General features: G+C 33.7%; 1 protein-coding gene across 1 annotated transcript; it reads left to right on the top strand.

Moving 5' to 3' along the window:
- Positions 1-377: 377 nt before the first annotated feature.
- LOC100378511 (cyclin-I-like) lies at positions 378-14,378 on the top strand. Its single transcript, XM_002733269.4, has 7 exons — positions 378-582; positions 1,410-1,555; positions 4,006-4,140; positions 6,199-6,273; positions 6,807-6,947; positions 8,822-9,052; positions 11,379-14,378. The coding sequence occupies exons 2-7, from the start codon at positions 1,445-1,447 to the stop codon at positions 11,718-11,720; spliced, it is 1,035 nt and encodes a 344-aa protein (XP_002733315.1). The 5' UTR covers positions 378-582; positions 1,410-1,444; the 3' UTR covers positions 11,721-14,378.
- Positions 14,379-15,523: the final 1,145 nt, after the last annotated feature.

Below are 15,523 nucleotides of genomic sequence, written 5' to 3'. Positions count from 1 at the left end.
AAGAAGGCAATTCACGACAGATAGTCAGACAACTGTGAGACGAAAAAAATACAAAACCAAAAAGCAGTTCAACGTTGCCTGACGGGGAAATGTCAACCGCACGTAGCCAGCTGCACTACCATTGGTTGTTATTTTGATACGGCGATTTACTCACAGAACTATACTACCAATAACATGTATTTGAAAAACAGAAATAATGCATAATCATTGTCAGACGATCATTTGAAACTTCGCTGCTTACGACTTAGTTATATTTTACCAAATCAAGTATTTATAGTGAATTTTAGCATCGCCGGTAAATTAACCCTTTGTCAATTAGCGGAGTGATATTTTTGATATCGTTGTGAACAGCTGACTCAGTAATAATATGCACCGACCCGGTTGGCGTAAACATAAACTAACTACGCCTTTGTCGCTGATATCTAGTTCGCAACGATTCCCCTGATTTATCTTATATTTCTACCATATTCTCGAAGCGTCCGACCCAAATTAGTCAACATGTGCTAGAAGAAACATCTTAGGCTGCTTATGGATCAGTATAAATCATCCATCTACCAAATTTGCTGCACTTTTGGTGAGAAGGTAAGAGACGAAATGTCAGTTGACAGTTTGATATTGACAACTGATGCCGATTTCATCAAAACAAAGCCTCTTGATATTTTAATGTGTCGCAGCTGCAATTTTCTTTGTTTTGTTTTTTCCACAATTTAAACACTTATTTCTCAGTTTAAATACAATTCTTGTCAATTTCGGGATAGACCGGGGGATAGACAGAGGTTGGACACCGGAAATATTTGACAATGGGCCCGCCGTATTAAACTGGAAACCCCCCGCCTTTGTACGTAAGATGTCAGTTTCTATTCGATGTCGTCATTTCTGGGTTTCATGAAAATACTTCTCATACTCACGGTACTTTTTAACGTGATCAGAATATGTTCGAATAATTTTGTCATGCTTTTTTCTTTCTTTTTTTTTTATCCCAAATTGATTCGAGGATACCGGTCAGACATTTTATCCCAATTACAATATCTAGGGGTCACTTTATCCGTCAGAGCAATTCTCAAAGAAAAGAATTTGGTTACCCCCTCCCACCAAATGCCTTTCCCATTGCGAGTTTTAAAAAAATCCAAATAACCATAATTCTATGTTCACGCAGATGAGGGGTGACGGTCAAGGATGAGAAATAATTCGTGTATTTGCTTTCTGATATGTTACTCATTGTCCTGCGGTCAGCTATGCGCCAGCTATTGACTTTGATGACTGTAGATTCTAACATCGTAACCGCTTTACTTTTGTGAGGGAAAATGCAATAAAATCATGAAAATCTTTAGCAGCAAAAATTGCGCGATTTTATAAAAATGTAAAGTAAGATCACAGTGTTAATATAATGTGTTTTTTTTCTGGTTCAGGTTTGCGGTGGAGTACTTGGTGAGGACAGGGAAGAATGGCTGGCATTATCAAACATCCCAAAAAACTGCATTTTATGCTAGATAATGCCTTGGAGAAGGAAAGCAAGTCATGGAAGGAAAAGAACCTGAGAGACACAGAAGACGATGTAAGTGTAATAATTGATTGAATTTTGAAACCATTTGGGAGGGGGGGGGGTATAAAAGTAGAGGAGAAAAACCGCCATTCTCTAATTGAATTATAAATTAAAATTAAGCCTGAAAATGATTGGCAATTGAACTAGTGGTGATATAAGTATTTGATTTTTTCCTCCCATTTTTTTGTTACTGGCATTATGAAAAAAACAATAAACAAAGAGGGGGATTGTCACAAAGAAATTTTCAAATGATTTATTTGAGCACAAACAAGTTTTTAACAAAAGACTATTCAACACGTTTATGACTTAATGAGGGATGATTTACATGTTAAGTATTGGGTTTGCTGCTAATTTATGATAGCAAATTTTATTATCAATATTACTGACAACCCTACTATAACAATTATTTGTTGTCTTTACTATCAGTATTGGAATTCAAAATTGTTTATTCACAATACTGGTTGAAGGTCTGGAAACTTGTAGAATTCAGCCGACTAGTAACTATGTGGCTTCTCATTACAGAGGGTTTCAAAATTTGTTAAACCCCTTGCCCCCATAGAATCAAGACTGTACAGTGTGACTGGTACAATATAACATTTTCAAATACCCAGAATTCCATGCTTTAAACATCTCCAGAAATATTTGCCTTCTAACTTTCATTCATAAAATTAATTCTGTTAATCTTTTTGTTTTTAATGTTTTTTCATGCGTGTAGTGTGTGTGTGTTGAGGATTTAGGCACAGCTGTACATTACTATTATTCAGATACGTCCATGCAATCTGTGCATGTGTGAACTAAACATGTGTAGGTTCTGGCTGGACTAAATAAACACCACAAATCTGGAACTGTCAGATTTTCAAAAATGCAAACCCAAAATAAAGTTTTGAAAACATACTATAATGTAAACGCATAAATTTTTCACAAGGTTTTCATTTCACTATTTTTACTGATATATGTAAGTAAAATCCACTAAATTAAAACATGAAAAGTTATCATATAACACAAAATTGTTTTTCTGGCAAATGTGTGAAATTAAAACCCAGTGATTATTGCTCAACATTGTTTTATATACCAGTTACAATTAATGCTTCAACAGTAAACGTTAAATATTTGAAACTGATCAAAATAGTTCCAAAATGCAATTGTGGATGAACTTGATATGTCATCGTTGTGGTACTTAATGGGACTGGAATGTGGGGCAGTTCACCAGATGCTAACACTTTGAATAGCGCATGATTTTTTCCCTATCAAAGATATACTGCAAGCATTTCATGAATTTTCACTATTTCCTTTGTTGATGCTGAACCAAAAGACATAATTTCCTATTAGCAGCAATTCGTGATTGGAATTTTTGAGAAATAAATAAACAAATAAATAATGCAGGCTTATCTTGTGAGAGAGAAATACTTTTGACTTTGGTATTCATAGCATTATTGAACGTAAACATGATATCTACATTCTAAATTCACCTGTGTTAAAATTAGGTTGTTGTGTCTAGTTAGTTGTGTTGATGCTGTCATCATGGAATATATTTATTGAATGTAATTTGAGACACTGGTACATATGCTAGGATTCAGTTGGCAAAAGGGGAAGTGGCTGGTAACCATTGACCCATTTATATTTTGAACTATATTTAAAAGTACGAGTGGTTTGTGTGACAATATGGTGGTACGTATGACAACTCAACCAGCAAATATGAATTTCTTTGTCTTAAGGCAGTTCAAGCTAAATTCATACATGCATTCTGGACTACTGACAGAACTGATTGCATATACTGTAGAATACTTTATTTTCGCTTGGAATTTATTTTCGCTATTTTCGCTGAAGGGATGATTCTGTGAAAATAAAATCCAGCGAATATACTTTTTTTCCTATATTTCACATTTAACTCATCAAAAATCAGTGAAAATAAATTCCATACAAAACGCCCCAAAAGCCTTTTCAGCGAAAATTAATTCCAGCGAAAATAAATTACTCCACAGTAATGGAAATTATTATTCCACTGGAAACTTCACTAAATTTAATATAAAATATTAGGATTCATATCAATAATATAAAACTTTTTCATCTTGTGTCACCAAATAATATTTTACCATAGAATCTGGTGGAAAATACAAATTATTACCATTTTCTTTGAAATTTTTAACTTTTGTTCATTCTAATGAAAAACAAATTTCCATGCAAAGTTAATTCAACACTAATTTCCTTGTCTAATGCAAAAAACAAATCAAAAGTTGGGTTGAATGTCAATGAGAGGAAATGGAAGAACTATTTATTTGCTTTGTTAGTAACACATATATTGTATGTGATTATGTACTTAACAGAAGTGTGTCTGTGGCCAAAATAAGTTTTTTTTATAAAAACCAGTATACAATCATGTAGATGCAATGTTTGGTTTGCATGCATTCAGCAAATACGAGAACAGAATATTTATTTTGTTTTTTTTTCTCTTTGGATTGCAGGAGAACGAAATAAGTCCGCGTCTGAGAGACGAGATCACAAGGTGGATGTGCATGCTGAATTTCAAGTTTAAATTTTCACCTGAAACATTCATGCTAAGCACAACCATACTGGATCACTTTTTAGCCTCAATCAAGGTAAGGAAATCGACCACACCACCTCAGTTATCATGCTATTCAGTCTGCACCAGTCTACCAGTACAAACGCAAGATCATATTGTCAAAGAGAAACCTACCTTAATATTCAACCAGAATTGAGTACAAACAAGAATAGCTTTCTTTTCATCTACGTTTTATTTTATTTTTCACTTAAAATTTAGCTTTCTAATTTTAATTAATTATCCCAGGCAGCACTGTTATTAATTAACTAAATGGTTATATATATATATAGTACATTAATTCCCCCCAGTACGAGTGACATTTGATTCAACAGCTGCCCATGTACTAAAATAACCCTGAAGAGTTAATGGTATATAGTGATAAGTTGGTATACAGTCTAGCTGTGTCAACATTCCATACTCACCAAGTCGGTCGTTTTAAACCTTTCAGGCTATGATAAATTGGTTCATATCCTAGTTATTAATGTATTTATTTATGGAGGTAAAGCTCTAGCGTCAGACATTCGGTGAATATATGTCGTTTGAAGGGAAAATTCCATTCTCTGTCTGTGAAGTACACTCAAATTGAAATTTAATTACTGTGTGTGTGCGCTCTCTCATTCAGTATTGTCTCTGGTGATGCGTGGTTCTGTAAAGTGGTTTCATATATTTTAAATTTGAATTGTACTGTTCAGTCCCGAGAGAGTGGTGGATTTGTTGTACCATGCACTTCTAACAATTGAGTTTCATTATCGACTGTTATTGTGATTAAATGTTTCGCAAATAAGTTTTCGTGAATACAAATCGCCAATTTTCCAAATATATTCTCTGACTTTCTACTCCTTTGTGTAAATGTCAGTATTCAGTGTTTTATTTTGTTTTGAGGTGGATGAGCAATTAGGCTGGGACTGATTTCAGTATATTAAAGGGAGGCAGTCGTCGTGCCGCGTCCTGTTCGAACTCGTAGCGACGTATACAATGCGTGTAAAATACATTGTTTATTTACATGAAATTCAAACACGTGCTGTGCGACAACCAGTGCGCTATAAAACGGGTAAAAAAAAATTAATTACATGTTGTTGGAAATTTTAATAAAATGATTATTTTGATTATTTATTTTATTTGTTCTATCTTACTCATTATCCATGTAACCATGCAAAGCATCTCGTCTATGTACTATGTGTTTGTGAGGTTTCACTCTTTAAGCACCAATGTCAATTTTTGGCACTATCTACAAAATGATGTACGTATATATATCTTCTCTCCAATTGACAAAGCTTTTAATCAAAAAGACTCTACTCCAAGGGTCACAAGTCTCTGTTTCGTGCCCTACCTAGCTTTCGTCATTTATATTCTTCCATAATAACAAAAAACAAGCAAGAGTACAAATGTATGTATGCAAGTTTAGGGCATGAAGGAAAACTCATTAGGCAAGTTGGTAATTGCCACGATGTCTGTCAAAACCCTGTGTATGTCTATCATCTATGTGCATAATTTATGTATTTATTTATTTTTTTAATAAAAAAAGATTATTGGAATTTATTATATAAAGTTTTAATGAAACTCTGTATGGGGTTATGGTAATTAGATTTGGGATATAAAAATGCTTACCTGACAATTCTTGTTGCCATGGAGATGTGAATCTGATAGAATTGATGATTTGAACTGGAAACAACATACGGATTTGTTTTTTGATATATACATGTATATTGTATGGAAATATTGATTGTTCATATAGGAAATGACGTTATTGATGCGGTATGTTCTGGTAGCTGTAGCTTATATGCAAACAAATGTTTGTATTTATACTGTATTCTAATCATTATGCATCTTGTACTGTACTGTATGGTTAGTTACAAAGAAAAAAGCATAAAAAATTGCGTTCAATTTATGACTAACCGGTTAGTAGGGTAGAAATGTAATTTGTACTATGGAGGTCACGTATTCTATTCTCAGTCATAGTCATTTGAATTTGAAAAAAATCAGGGTTACCAGTAAACAGCCTGAAAGGATTATATTCATATTACTATGGTAACGAATCAAGTAGAATTTTGTTATTATTTTGAAGTGAATGATTAAATCTGTGTTTTGTTTTCAGGCGCGACCCAAGTATCTGAAATGTATCTCAGTCAGCTGTTTCTTTCTTGCTATGAAAATGAAGGAGGAAGACGATGTAAGTCCATTGTTTTGCTAGAATGTAAAATATGAATTTCAAGTTTGTATTCATGTTTGATTTTTTCATCTACATTTGATCTCATTGGTTAAACATGACAAATTTACATAAAATATTTTTTGCTGATTTGCATAACATTTGGGTAGGTAAGATTTTTTTCTGGGCCTTATGAACAGAAACAACAATTTTATAAAAAAAAATTCAAATTGGTAATTAAATCTTTATGGTATTTGTTATAATTATGTTAATATTACAAGAAAAATCCTGTCTGTTCTTGAAATTAATCCTTTAAGCTCAAAAATCAACTTGACACCAACCAGAAAATAGTTCCATTCATAGTTTGCTCTTTTCTAATCAAATTCTGTAAATTTCAGAATTTTTTATCAAAAACTTGAGGCAATGTCACATTCATCCTTTTTGGTTTTAAATTAAGATTAAATTCTGTGAAAATCACAGAAAATGTGAACAAATTTACCTAAATTTGGTGCTCAAAATGTTAAATGTTTGTTTTCTTTTCTTTTTGCCGTGTTCAGGTTGTGCCGTCCACACAGGAGCTTGTTGAAGTGAGTGACTGTGGTTGTAGTGTGGCTGATGTTCTCCGAATGGAGAAGATTATTTTAGACAAACTACATTGGGATATTAACATGACATCATCATTGGATTTCCTCCATAATGTAAGTAAACTACCTTCTCTGATTAATGTTGTGAATGTGAAATGTAACAGCGATGTATGTTTCAACATGTCCAATACATCGTAAACATTCACTGAGGAGGAGATATTAAAATACTTGTGTACCGACAATAGATATTAATTCAACTATTTTTAAATAATGACAATTAAATTTCTTTTTATCCATATAAGGATCTTAAAGTAATCTTCTTTTAGGAGAGGGGTCTGTTTTGTGGTTGCTTTTGCAGCAAATTGTATGGATCTACCAAAATCGGGAGGGGATGTAGCTGACTTACTGTAAAATCATTAATTAATTAATTAATTAATTATGCATTAGGCTTTAATTTAATTGAGAATCTATGAGAATAAAAAAAAAAATGGACTTTATGAAAAGAAACTTGTTGCTCACTCTTTACAATGTTATTGTACCATGTGACTGAATCCGTAATGGTTTTTTCCATGCCAACTCGCAACATTTGAGTGGGCGGGCGGGTGGTTGGCGTATGGATGAATTGAACTGCTGTGCTCAGCAGATTTTTCATTGACGTGGATAATCGTTTGCTTTTAGTAACATGTGTGGTATACACGATTAGACTTGGATTATTTGTCACCTGACGTCACATGTATACAAGTAGAATGTATAATATTAATAGTATACCAGAAGAAATATAATATTATGGAAATATACGTGAAGGTTGCACATATTAGTATTTTATATTTTCTGGGTTGTTACTACCGGTATATATAATAGGTTAAAAGAATATTTCAATTATTTTCCATTCCAAAGATAATTTATTAAATTAAAGGGCCAGCTGCAGGATCATCCCCTCATCTATGTTATGTGCATTTTGAATTTGTTTTCTGTTATCCATTGAAATCTACATTCTAAACAATTGTGTATGTCCCTATTTGATCTGTAGCATGACGTGGGTTTTTATGAGATTTTTATAATTCACATTTAAATTATTGATCCTGACCATCACAGTGAAAAATTTGTAAATTAAACTAATTTAATTTATTAAAAATAAAAAAATATACATCTTCGCAACTAGATTCACTATGTTTGTTTTGGATATCACAACTTCCATATAAGGAGTGGGTATTTTTATTGATATGTTTACACAATCCGTTGTCAATACTCTTAGCCTTTTGACCAGTGTAAATTTACTGCAGCATTTTTACTTTTGTACTTTCTTCAAATTCTTTCTTAATATTTGACGAAATGAACATAATTTACCAATGCTTAATAATTTTAATCAAAGTGTTTAAAAAATATGAAAAAAAAAATTTATTTATGAAAGGTAATACAATAATTTGGCATTAAAAGGACTAAATATGTAAAACTTTGTCAAATATGCAGAAGAACTATAAAAAACGTTAAAAAAAATGTTTTTTAAATGTTTATATAAAACAACCAATTTGAATCATACGACCAAGAAAAAAATGTACTGTATTTAATATAATGAAATATTGGGGTAGGTATATATGGTTTTTGTTTTATTTTTTCGCCCAATAGACTACCTGTATCACAATAATTCATTGAAAATAGATTTAAAAAGCGAATGACAACCAATTGTCATACATTCTAGTGGATTTCCTAAACATTCTTGTTCCGTTCATTCATGACATTAAACTAAGTATATGTACAAAATCTTTTTTTAGTGAGTACAACACATAGCTAATTTGCATCAAAATAAAATAAAATTGATTACCGGTAATTTGCATCAAATAAAAGTTTGAGTTACAGTACAATAATGGGTAAATAGGGTTGTCAGGAAAAAATAATTTGTTTCCCCTTGACCCAAGTCAATTGAAGTTAATAATCTGAGCCACCTGCGTTCAAATATAAATATTTATTTTTATATTTTTTTTTTACAGTTACATGCCTTGTTAGTGTTCGGTTGTCCTCATTTTCTATCTCGTCTGGGACAGATGAGTCCTTCTCGACATCTCTCTATCCTCACAGCGCGTCTTCTCCAGTGTGTGTGTAACAACCGTCTGACCGCGTTCCGTGGCTCTGTCCTGGCTCTGGCATTATTGAGTCTAGAATTGGAGATACTGGTTCCTGATTGGTTGGCTGTCACCATGATGTTACAACGTTTAATCAAGGTATGCAGACTGTCCCCCATCTCTCTCCCCTCTTGTCGTTTCCCTCTCTCCTTTACTACATTTATATCTAAAATGAGATGTCATCACTTTAAAAATTACAAAAATATTTAGTTGAAAATCATATATATTTATTTTAAATTATACTGTAGAATACTTTATTTTCGCTTGGAATTTATTTTCGTTATTTTCGCTGAAGGAATGATTCCGTGAAAATAAAATTCAGCAAATACTGTAAAGGGGGTAATTATTCACTGTGTTTTAATTTAGCTTATTTCGCTGACTGGAAAATTGCGCTAAATTAAAACACAGTGAATATGTAAAATTTAGCATAGAACACATTATCTAAATGACGAAACCGTGAATTTAAAACCCACTGAATATGCCTGAAATGGTAAATCAGTGAAATTTAAACCCAGTGAAAATTAGTCATTTTACAGTATACTTTTTTTCCTATATTTCACATTAAACTCATCAAAACGCCCCAAAAGCCTTTTCAGCGAAAATTAATTCCAGCAAAAATAAAGTATTCCACAGTAGTTAATAAAAGAAATCCCTGTTCAGAAAGATGTAATAATGTTTAAGGATACACAATTCATATTGTCAATTGCTCAGTTTACAAAAGAGCATTCTATCAGAGCTGAATTACTGCTCTTCCACTGTTTAAGAGGAGATTAATTCTAAGGTGTTTACATGGCCCAGCCAAACGAGAGCCGGGATGCACCCGAGTTCAATCCAGTTCGTTCAGAGCTAAACAGAACAGTGTTTGCAATTACTTAGTATGTAAAGAACATGGCTAAAATGATTTTGGTGTTGTGCTTGCACATGTCAGAGTGACAGAGATGAGGTCAATGTAGAATATACTCTCCTTAGTAACATTATTGCCCAACGTCGTCCTCAAAGAGCTTCTTACCATTCATTCATCTACAATTGTCCGCACAGTATGGCAACATACGCTTAGTAGTTATTAGTAGATTTCGACCCCGATGTGTATAGATTGTCAGAGCCATGTCAGAGCCCAATCCTATCATAGCTCAACACCAAGGGTTTATTGGAGCTGAACACGTATATACAGCCATTTTTGTTGGTTCATTGGAACTTTGGAAATTTGATAAAATGCCAAGGTCATTTCACCATTGTTGTAATTTTTGAAGTACTTCCTTCTGTATAGTTATTAACGCTTATTTGTATAAAGGTAGTCTATCTTAACAACTAACTTTATAGATGTATATTTCATGTCTGTAGTTTATAGCATGATTATGTTCTTAATAATAAATTAAAAAAAAACCTGCACATTACTGGAAATCATTTCTCCCATTACTGGAAACACGCTAAATAAATTCCCACTAAAATAGAATTTCATCACTACATTCTATGGAAAATCTCTGTAATTTCGAAATTTTCACACAATTTACCTGAGCACACAACCCCCCCCCCCCCCCCCCCCCCCTGTTGTAAAAGAGTGCAAATCAAAATGTTGATTCATCAAATGACAGATTACGTATTTGAGGGAAAATCAAACTACGAAATTAGTTGCGTCGTCATTGATTTTCACAATGAAGAAACAGAAATGATCACAAAAAATATGCACATTTTATTACAATATTGATTACGTACCATCAGAATTTATGAAATTAAAAACATTTGAGTCTGTTGGAACACAGTCGAAGTCAAAATTGTCGTATTATTTCCACTGACGAAAGTGTTGGAACGTACGCAAATTCTCGATGTAAATCACTTTCCGCCATGATGCATTTGCAGATTTGACCTGCAGCAGCGTCCTTTGACCTAATGGGTCAAGTTGGTTATTAACCAATCAGAATGCTGTGTTGTACCAAAGACACTAGAGAAGACTAGTGTCTTTGGTTGTACTGACGCAATTCTTTGGAAATTCCGGTAACGCAATGCGGAAGTGAATTATCGATGTCGAGTACGATCTGTTGGAATTGATTTCAGCAAATAAACGACATGGTTTTTCCAAAAAACTAGTAACTAGCCATTTTTGAAAGGTAAACTGAATATGGCATGAAATATTTACCGCATTTTACTTGTATTAACAGGTCATTGTCGAAGCGTAGTTTACACAAGGTTACCGTGTTCTGCGCATACACAACATGTTCACAGCAGTCGATATCCACGCTGTATCATATCAAAACGATTACCAAGATTCGTTACGCAAGACAAAGTTTTAAATTAGTTGCATTTTGAAGAGGTGGGCGCTTTGCCGAATGTGACCCCAAATATAAAAATTGCGCAAAAGTTGGGGGTGGGCGCTAACGCGGTCGAGTACGGTAGTTACACTCATTACTCTTTATAATTCAATACACAGGTTGATAACCAACAAGTCATTCATTGCCGTGAGACTATTGTCAGCGTACTGATGGGACATCCGGCCGTGAACACAGTTTATATGATGCAACAACAGCAGAAAAGCGATCACCACGGAGTACACAAGAAGAGGAAGACGACAATCAAGCGGAAAGTGGAGCAAATTGAGGTGGATGAAATATACGATAGCATAAAACGCCTATATAATGAAGAAGCGCCCCAAGATGTGATGATGGTATCAGCGCCGTCCACACCCAAATCATGCCATAGACAACAGCAGCAGGACAGTACAGAGGGTACCATGAACACCTGCCCCCCTCTGCAAATAATTGAAGTGTCTTGACGCCACTCACACCTGCCGTTTGAATCACAGTATGTTCAATTAGCAGGATGAGTTCATTTATTTCTTAGGGGTGGCAGGTTTGGTGACTGACAGGGAAATAAGCCGTAAATTATTATAGATTATTAGGAAAATGTTTTACATAATTTATTCGCTTGAGACTTGTGATCTGTTTAGTATAGTGCTAGCACTTTGAGGGTTGGGCAATGTCAAAGGCACTAATTACACAAAACAAAAATGCTGAACAAACTAAAATGTAAGTTATCATTTTTTTCTTTTTTTTTGACTGGCTCTAATCTTTCATTGGGTCGGTTTCCATGGAAACCAGCCCCAATCTGTGCAAGAAGTAGTCGCAGTTTCTTTCTTGCCACATTTCTAAGTTGCATTTTTTCTTTACAAAATAAGCAATACCGCAAAAAGAAACAAAAAGACCTTAAAAGAAACAAAAAAACTTAACAAGTAACTAAATAAAATGAAAAAAAAAATGGAAAAAGAAAACTAAACTTAAAAAAAAAAAAAAAAAAAAACATGAAAGAAATGCAAAAAAGTTGAGCCGGTGCTATATGTAAAACACTAGTGTATTTATGTTTTTAAAAGTTTGCGTTCAGCAAAAAAAAAACACTGCATGTTATATATGTATACTTTTGTTTTTTACTCATGTATAATATTGTAAATATGGTGCCTCATAATCTTAAGTTATGTAACTATGTACAGAAACAAACCAAAAAAAAAAAGTTTTATTTTTTATGAGCATTTGTCAGTATTTTATGTGATAATTATTTTTGACTTATTTGTTGTCATGTGACAATTCAGCACTAATTTATTGTATACATGTGTAAGCTTGTCTCGATTTGAAATGTTAGTTTTTGCAGTTGTATATTGCATAGGGTTGGCAAGTATCATGTAATAGATTGTGTTGTGTGAGATGATGTCGTCATTTTCACATGTAAATATAAGCATTGGCACTAGAAATAACATGAATGTGTTTCCATGGTAAACATCAAATAATACTGACAGATATTTTTTTATCATCTGTTGAACAGCGTGTTTTTATTCAGTGTGTCACATTTTACTCAGTAACTCATATAATGTTCTCCAAATTGTGATATTTTCATCAGTGCTTTATTGTTCAGACATTTGGTAAATCAAAATGTAATTAATTTTAAAAAGCCTCCTATTCTTTTTATGCGAGTGCACTTGATGTTAAAAATTCATCTTGAACACATCTATTCATACCTCAAACATTATGCTTGTATATTGATCATTGGCTGTCAACGTGTGAATTACAAAAGTGTATTCAACATTTAATGTTCAGATTCAAGGATGTGAAGTAAATTTCACAGTTGCATGTCCATGTTATTCTAGTATCTGCGATGGTACTCACCTAAGTTTCATTTGGGATCGTGGTATCATGTCAACACACTTATGCAAGTTAAAAACTCTGTGATGTGCATCTGCTTTTCGCTGTGTTTCTATCATATGTAAAGTTTTGTCATATTTAGTTTTACGTATGCTGTAACAAAACACTGCATCTCTGTCTGTATTACACAAAACAAATGAATGCCACTCAGTCTCTATGATACTGCATTAATCTCTTAAATGAGATTACATTATGCGTTTCCAATGTTTTCGGTACATTGGACGTTGATATTCGCCGAGACGTTTGAACGTCGTTCTGAAATACAATTAATCGTACACATTCCAAGAGTTGGCGTTGTGAAGACCTCTTTGTTTAGAACAATGTTATCAAACAGCAAGTCATTAGTAACTAATTTTTAATTGATTGTGATTAGATGTATTATTGTACATGTCACATGGTTATTTTAGTCCAGCACTTTTATTAATGTAAAGCAATAACATTTTAAGAAACAAAACATATTGCTGGTTGCATACCAGTACACTTACTATTGAAGTTCCTTTTAAGTTAGATTTCGTGGTAACATTTTTTTAAACTTTGCATTTTTTGTAAACTTTGTGTGGTTTTAGTTCTTACCCGGTACTTGCCATTTTCATCATAATTGTGCTTTGTTTCATCACTATTTGTCTATCTTTTTTTTAAAATCAATATGCCAGTGTTGTGTGATGATCTTTATTTCACATCAAGTTTTAATTTTATTCAGCCATTGTTGGCTCAGGGAGCGAGATTCAAACTATGCAGATTGGGACGTTGAAAGGAAAACCGCTTACAAAGTGATTTTTCAGAAATAACTGTCTGTCGAAACTCTTATTATATTCATTTAAACTTAAGCAACAAACTAATCGTTTATTGCAAAACTTGTCATTTACTGCTTTAATCGAAGAAAACGTTTCCGACTGACTGCAAGTCTTGAGATGTCACCGATAATACTACACATGAATGACTGTTATTTGTATTGAAATATATTATTTGCTGTGGGCATTTCATCTACTATTATACATGCCTTACAAGAACTGCTGACTGCCATATAATCAGAGGTCATTACTCCCAGTACTAGAGCCATGAGGCGCTTTCCTCATGACGAGTTTATGAAAAACCCAGAATAAATAACCTGTGCTGTGCAGAGGCATTTTTTTTGGGAAGAACATATTTTATTCAATCGTTTTAGTCTTCAGTGTGATTGTCTTGATTTCCGATGATTAACTGTTGATGTATAAATAAACATTGACTGTGATTAAAAATAATGCCTGTATTATGTTATTTTTTTTTTTTTGAGCCTTAAACTTGAATGGTCATTGTCCATATTACAATTATAGTGCATTATGGGATTGTTATGTTAGGTTGCACGGGTCAACTTCCTTTGTGATTAGCGAAGGTGTGTTCAACCATTGTTCTATCCCACAATTCATTATGATTTGGAATTGCGATATGGTCTATGTTGCCATTGTGTGTGTGAATATTTTTGTAGATAAGTACACATTCCACTCGATGTATAATGCTCCAGTCTAGAAACTATGCTGTGTTCTACCTGTTATGTCTCCCTGCCTATAATTGAGTGCTATTCCACTCAATATACATCACTCTAGCCTTAGAACCTATGTAGTGTTCTACTCAATATACACTACTCTAGCCTTAGAACCTATGCAGTGTTCCACTCAATATACACCACTCTAGCCTTAGAACCTATGTAGTGTTCCACTCAATATACACCACTCTAGCCTTAGAACCTATGTAGTGTTCCACTCAATATACACCACTCTAGTCTTAGAACCTATGTAGTGTTCCACTCAATATACACCACTCTAGCCTTAGAACCTGTGTAGTGTTCCACTTAATATACACCACTCTAGCCTTAGAACCTGTGCAGTGTTCCACTCAATATACACCACTCTAGCCTTAGAACCTATGTAGTGTTCCACTCAATATACACCACTCTAGCCTTAGAACCTATGTAGTGTTCCACTCAATATACACCATTCTAGCCTTAGAACCTGTGTAGTGTTCCACTCAATATACACCGCTCTAGCCTTAGAACCTGTGTAGTGCTCCACTCAATATACACCACTCTAGCCTTAGAACCTGTGTAGTTCTCCACTCAATATACACCACTCTAGCCTTAGAACCTATGTAGTGTTCCACTCAATATACACCACTCTAGCCTTAGAACCTATGTAGTGTTCCACTCAATATACACCGCTCCAGCCTTAGAACCTTTGTAGTGTTCCACTCAATATACACCACTCTAGCCTTAGAACCTATGTAGTATTCCACTCAATATACACCACTCTAGCCTTAGAACCTATGTAGTGTTCCACTCAATATACACCACTCTAGCCTTAGAACCTATGTAGTATTCCACTCAATATACACCACTCTAGCCTTAGAACCT

Source organism: Saccoglossus kowalevskii, chromosome 4, assembly GCF_978046115.1.
Source record: "Saccoglossus kowalevskii chromosome 4, keSacKowa6.1, whole genome shotgun sequence".
NCBI lineage: Eukaryota > Metazoa > Hemichordata > Enteropneusta > Harrimaniidae > Saccoglossus > Saccoglossus kowalevskii.
This window is presented reverse-complemented; position numbering and strand designations above follow the sequence as displayed.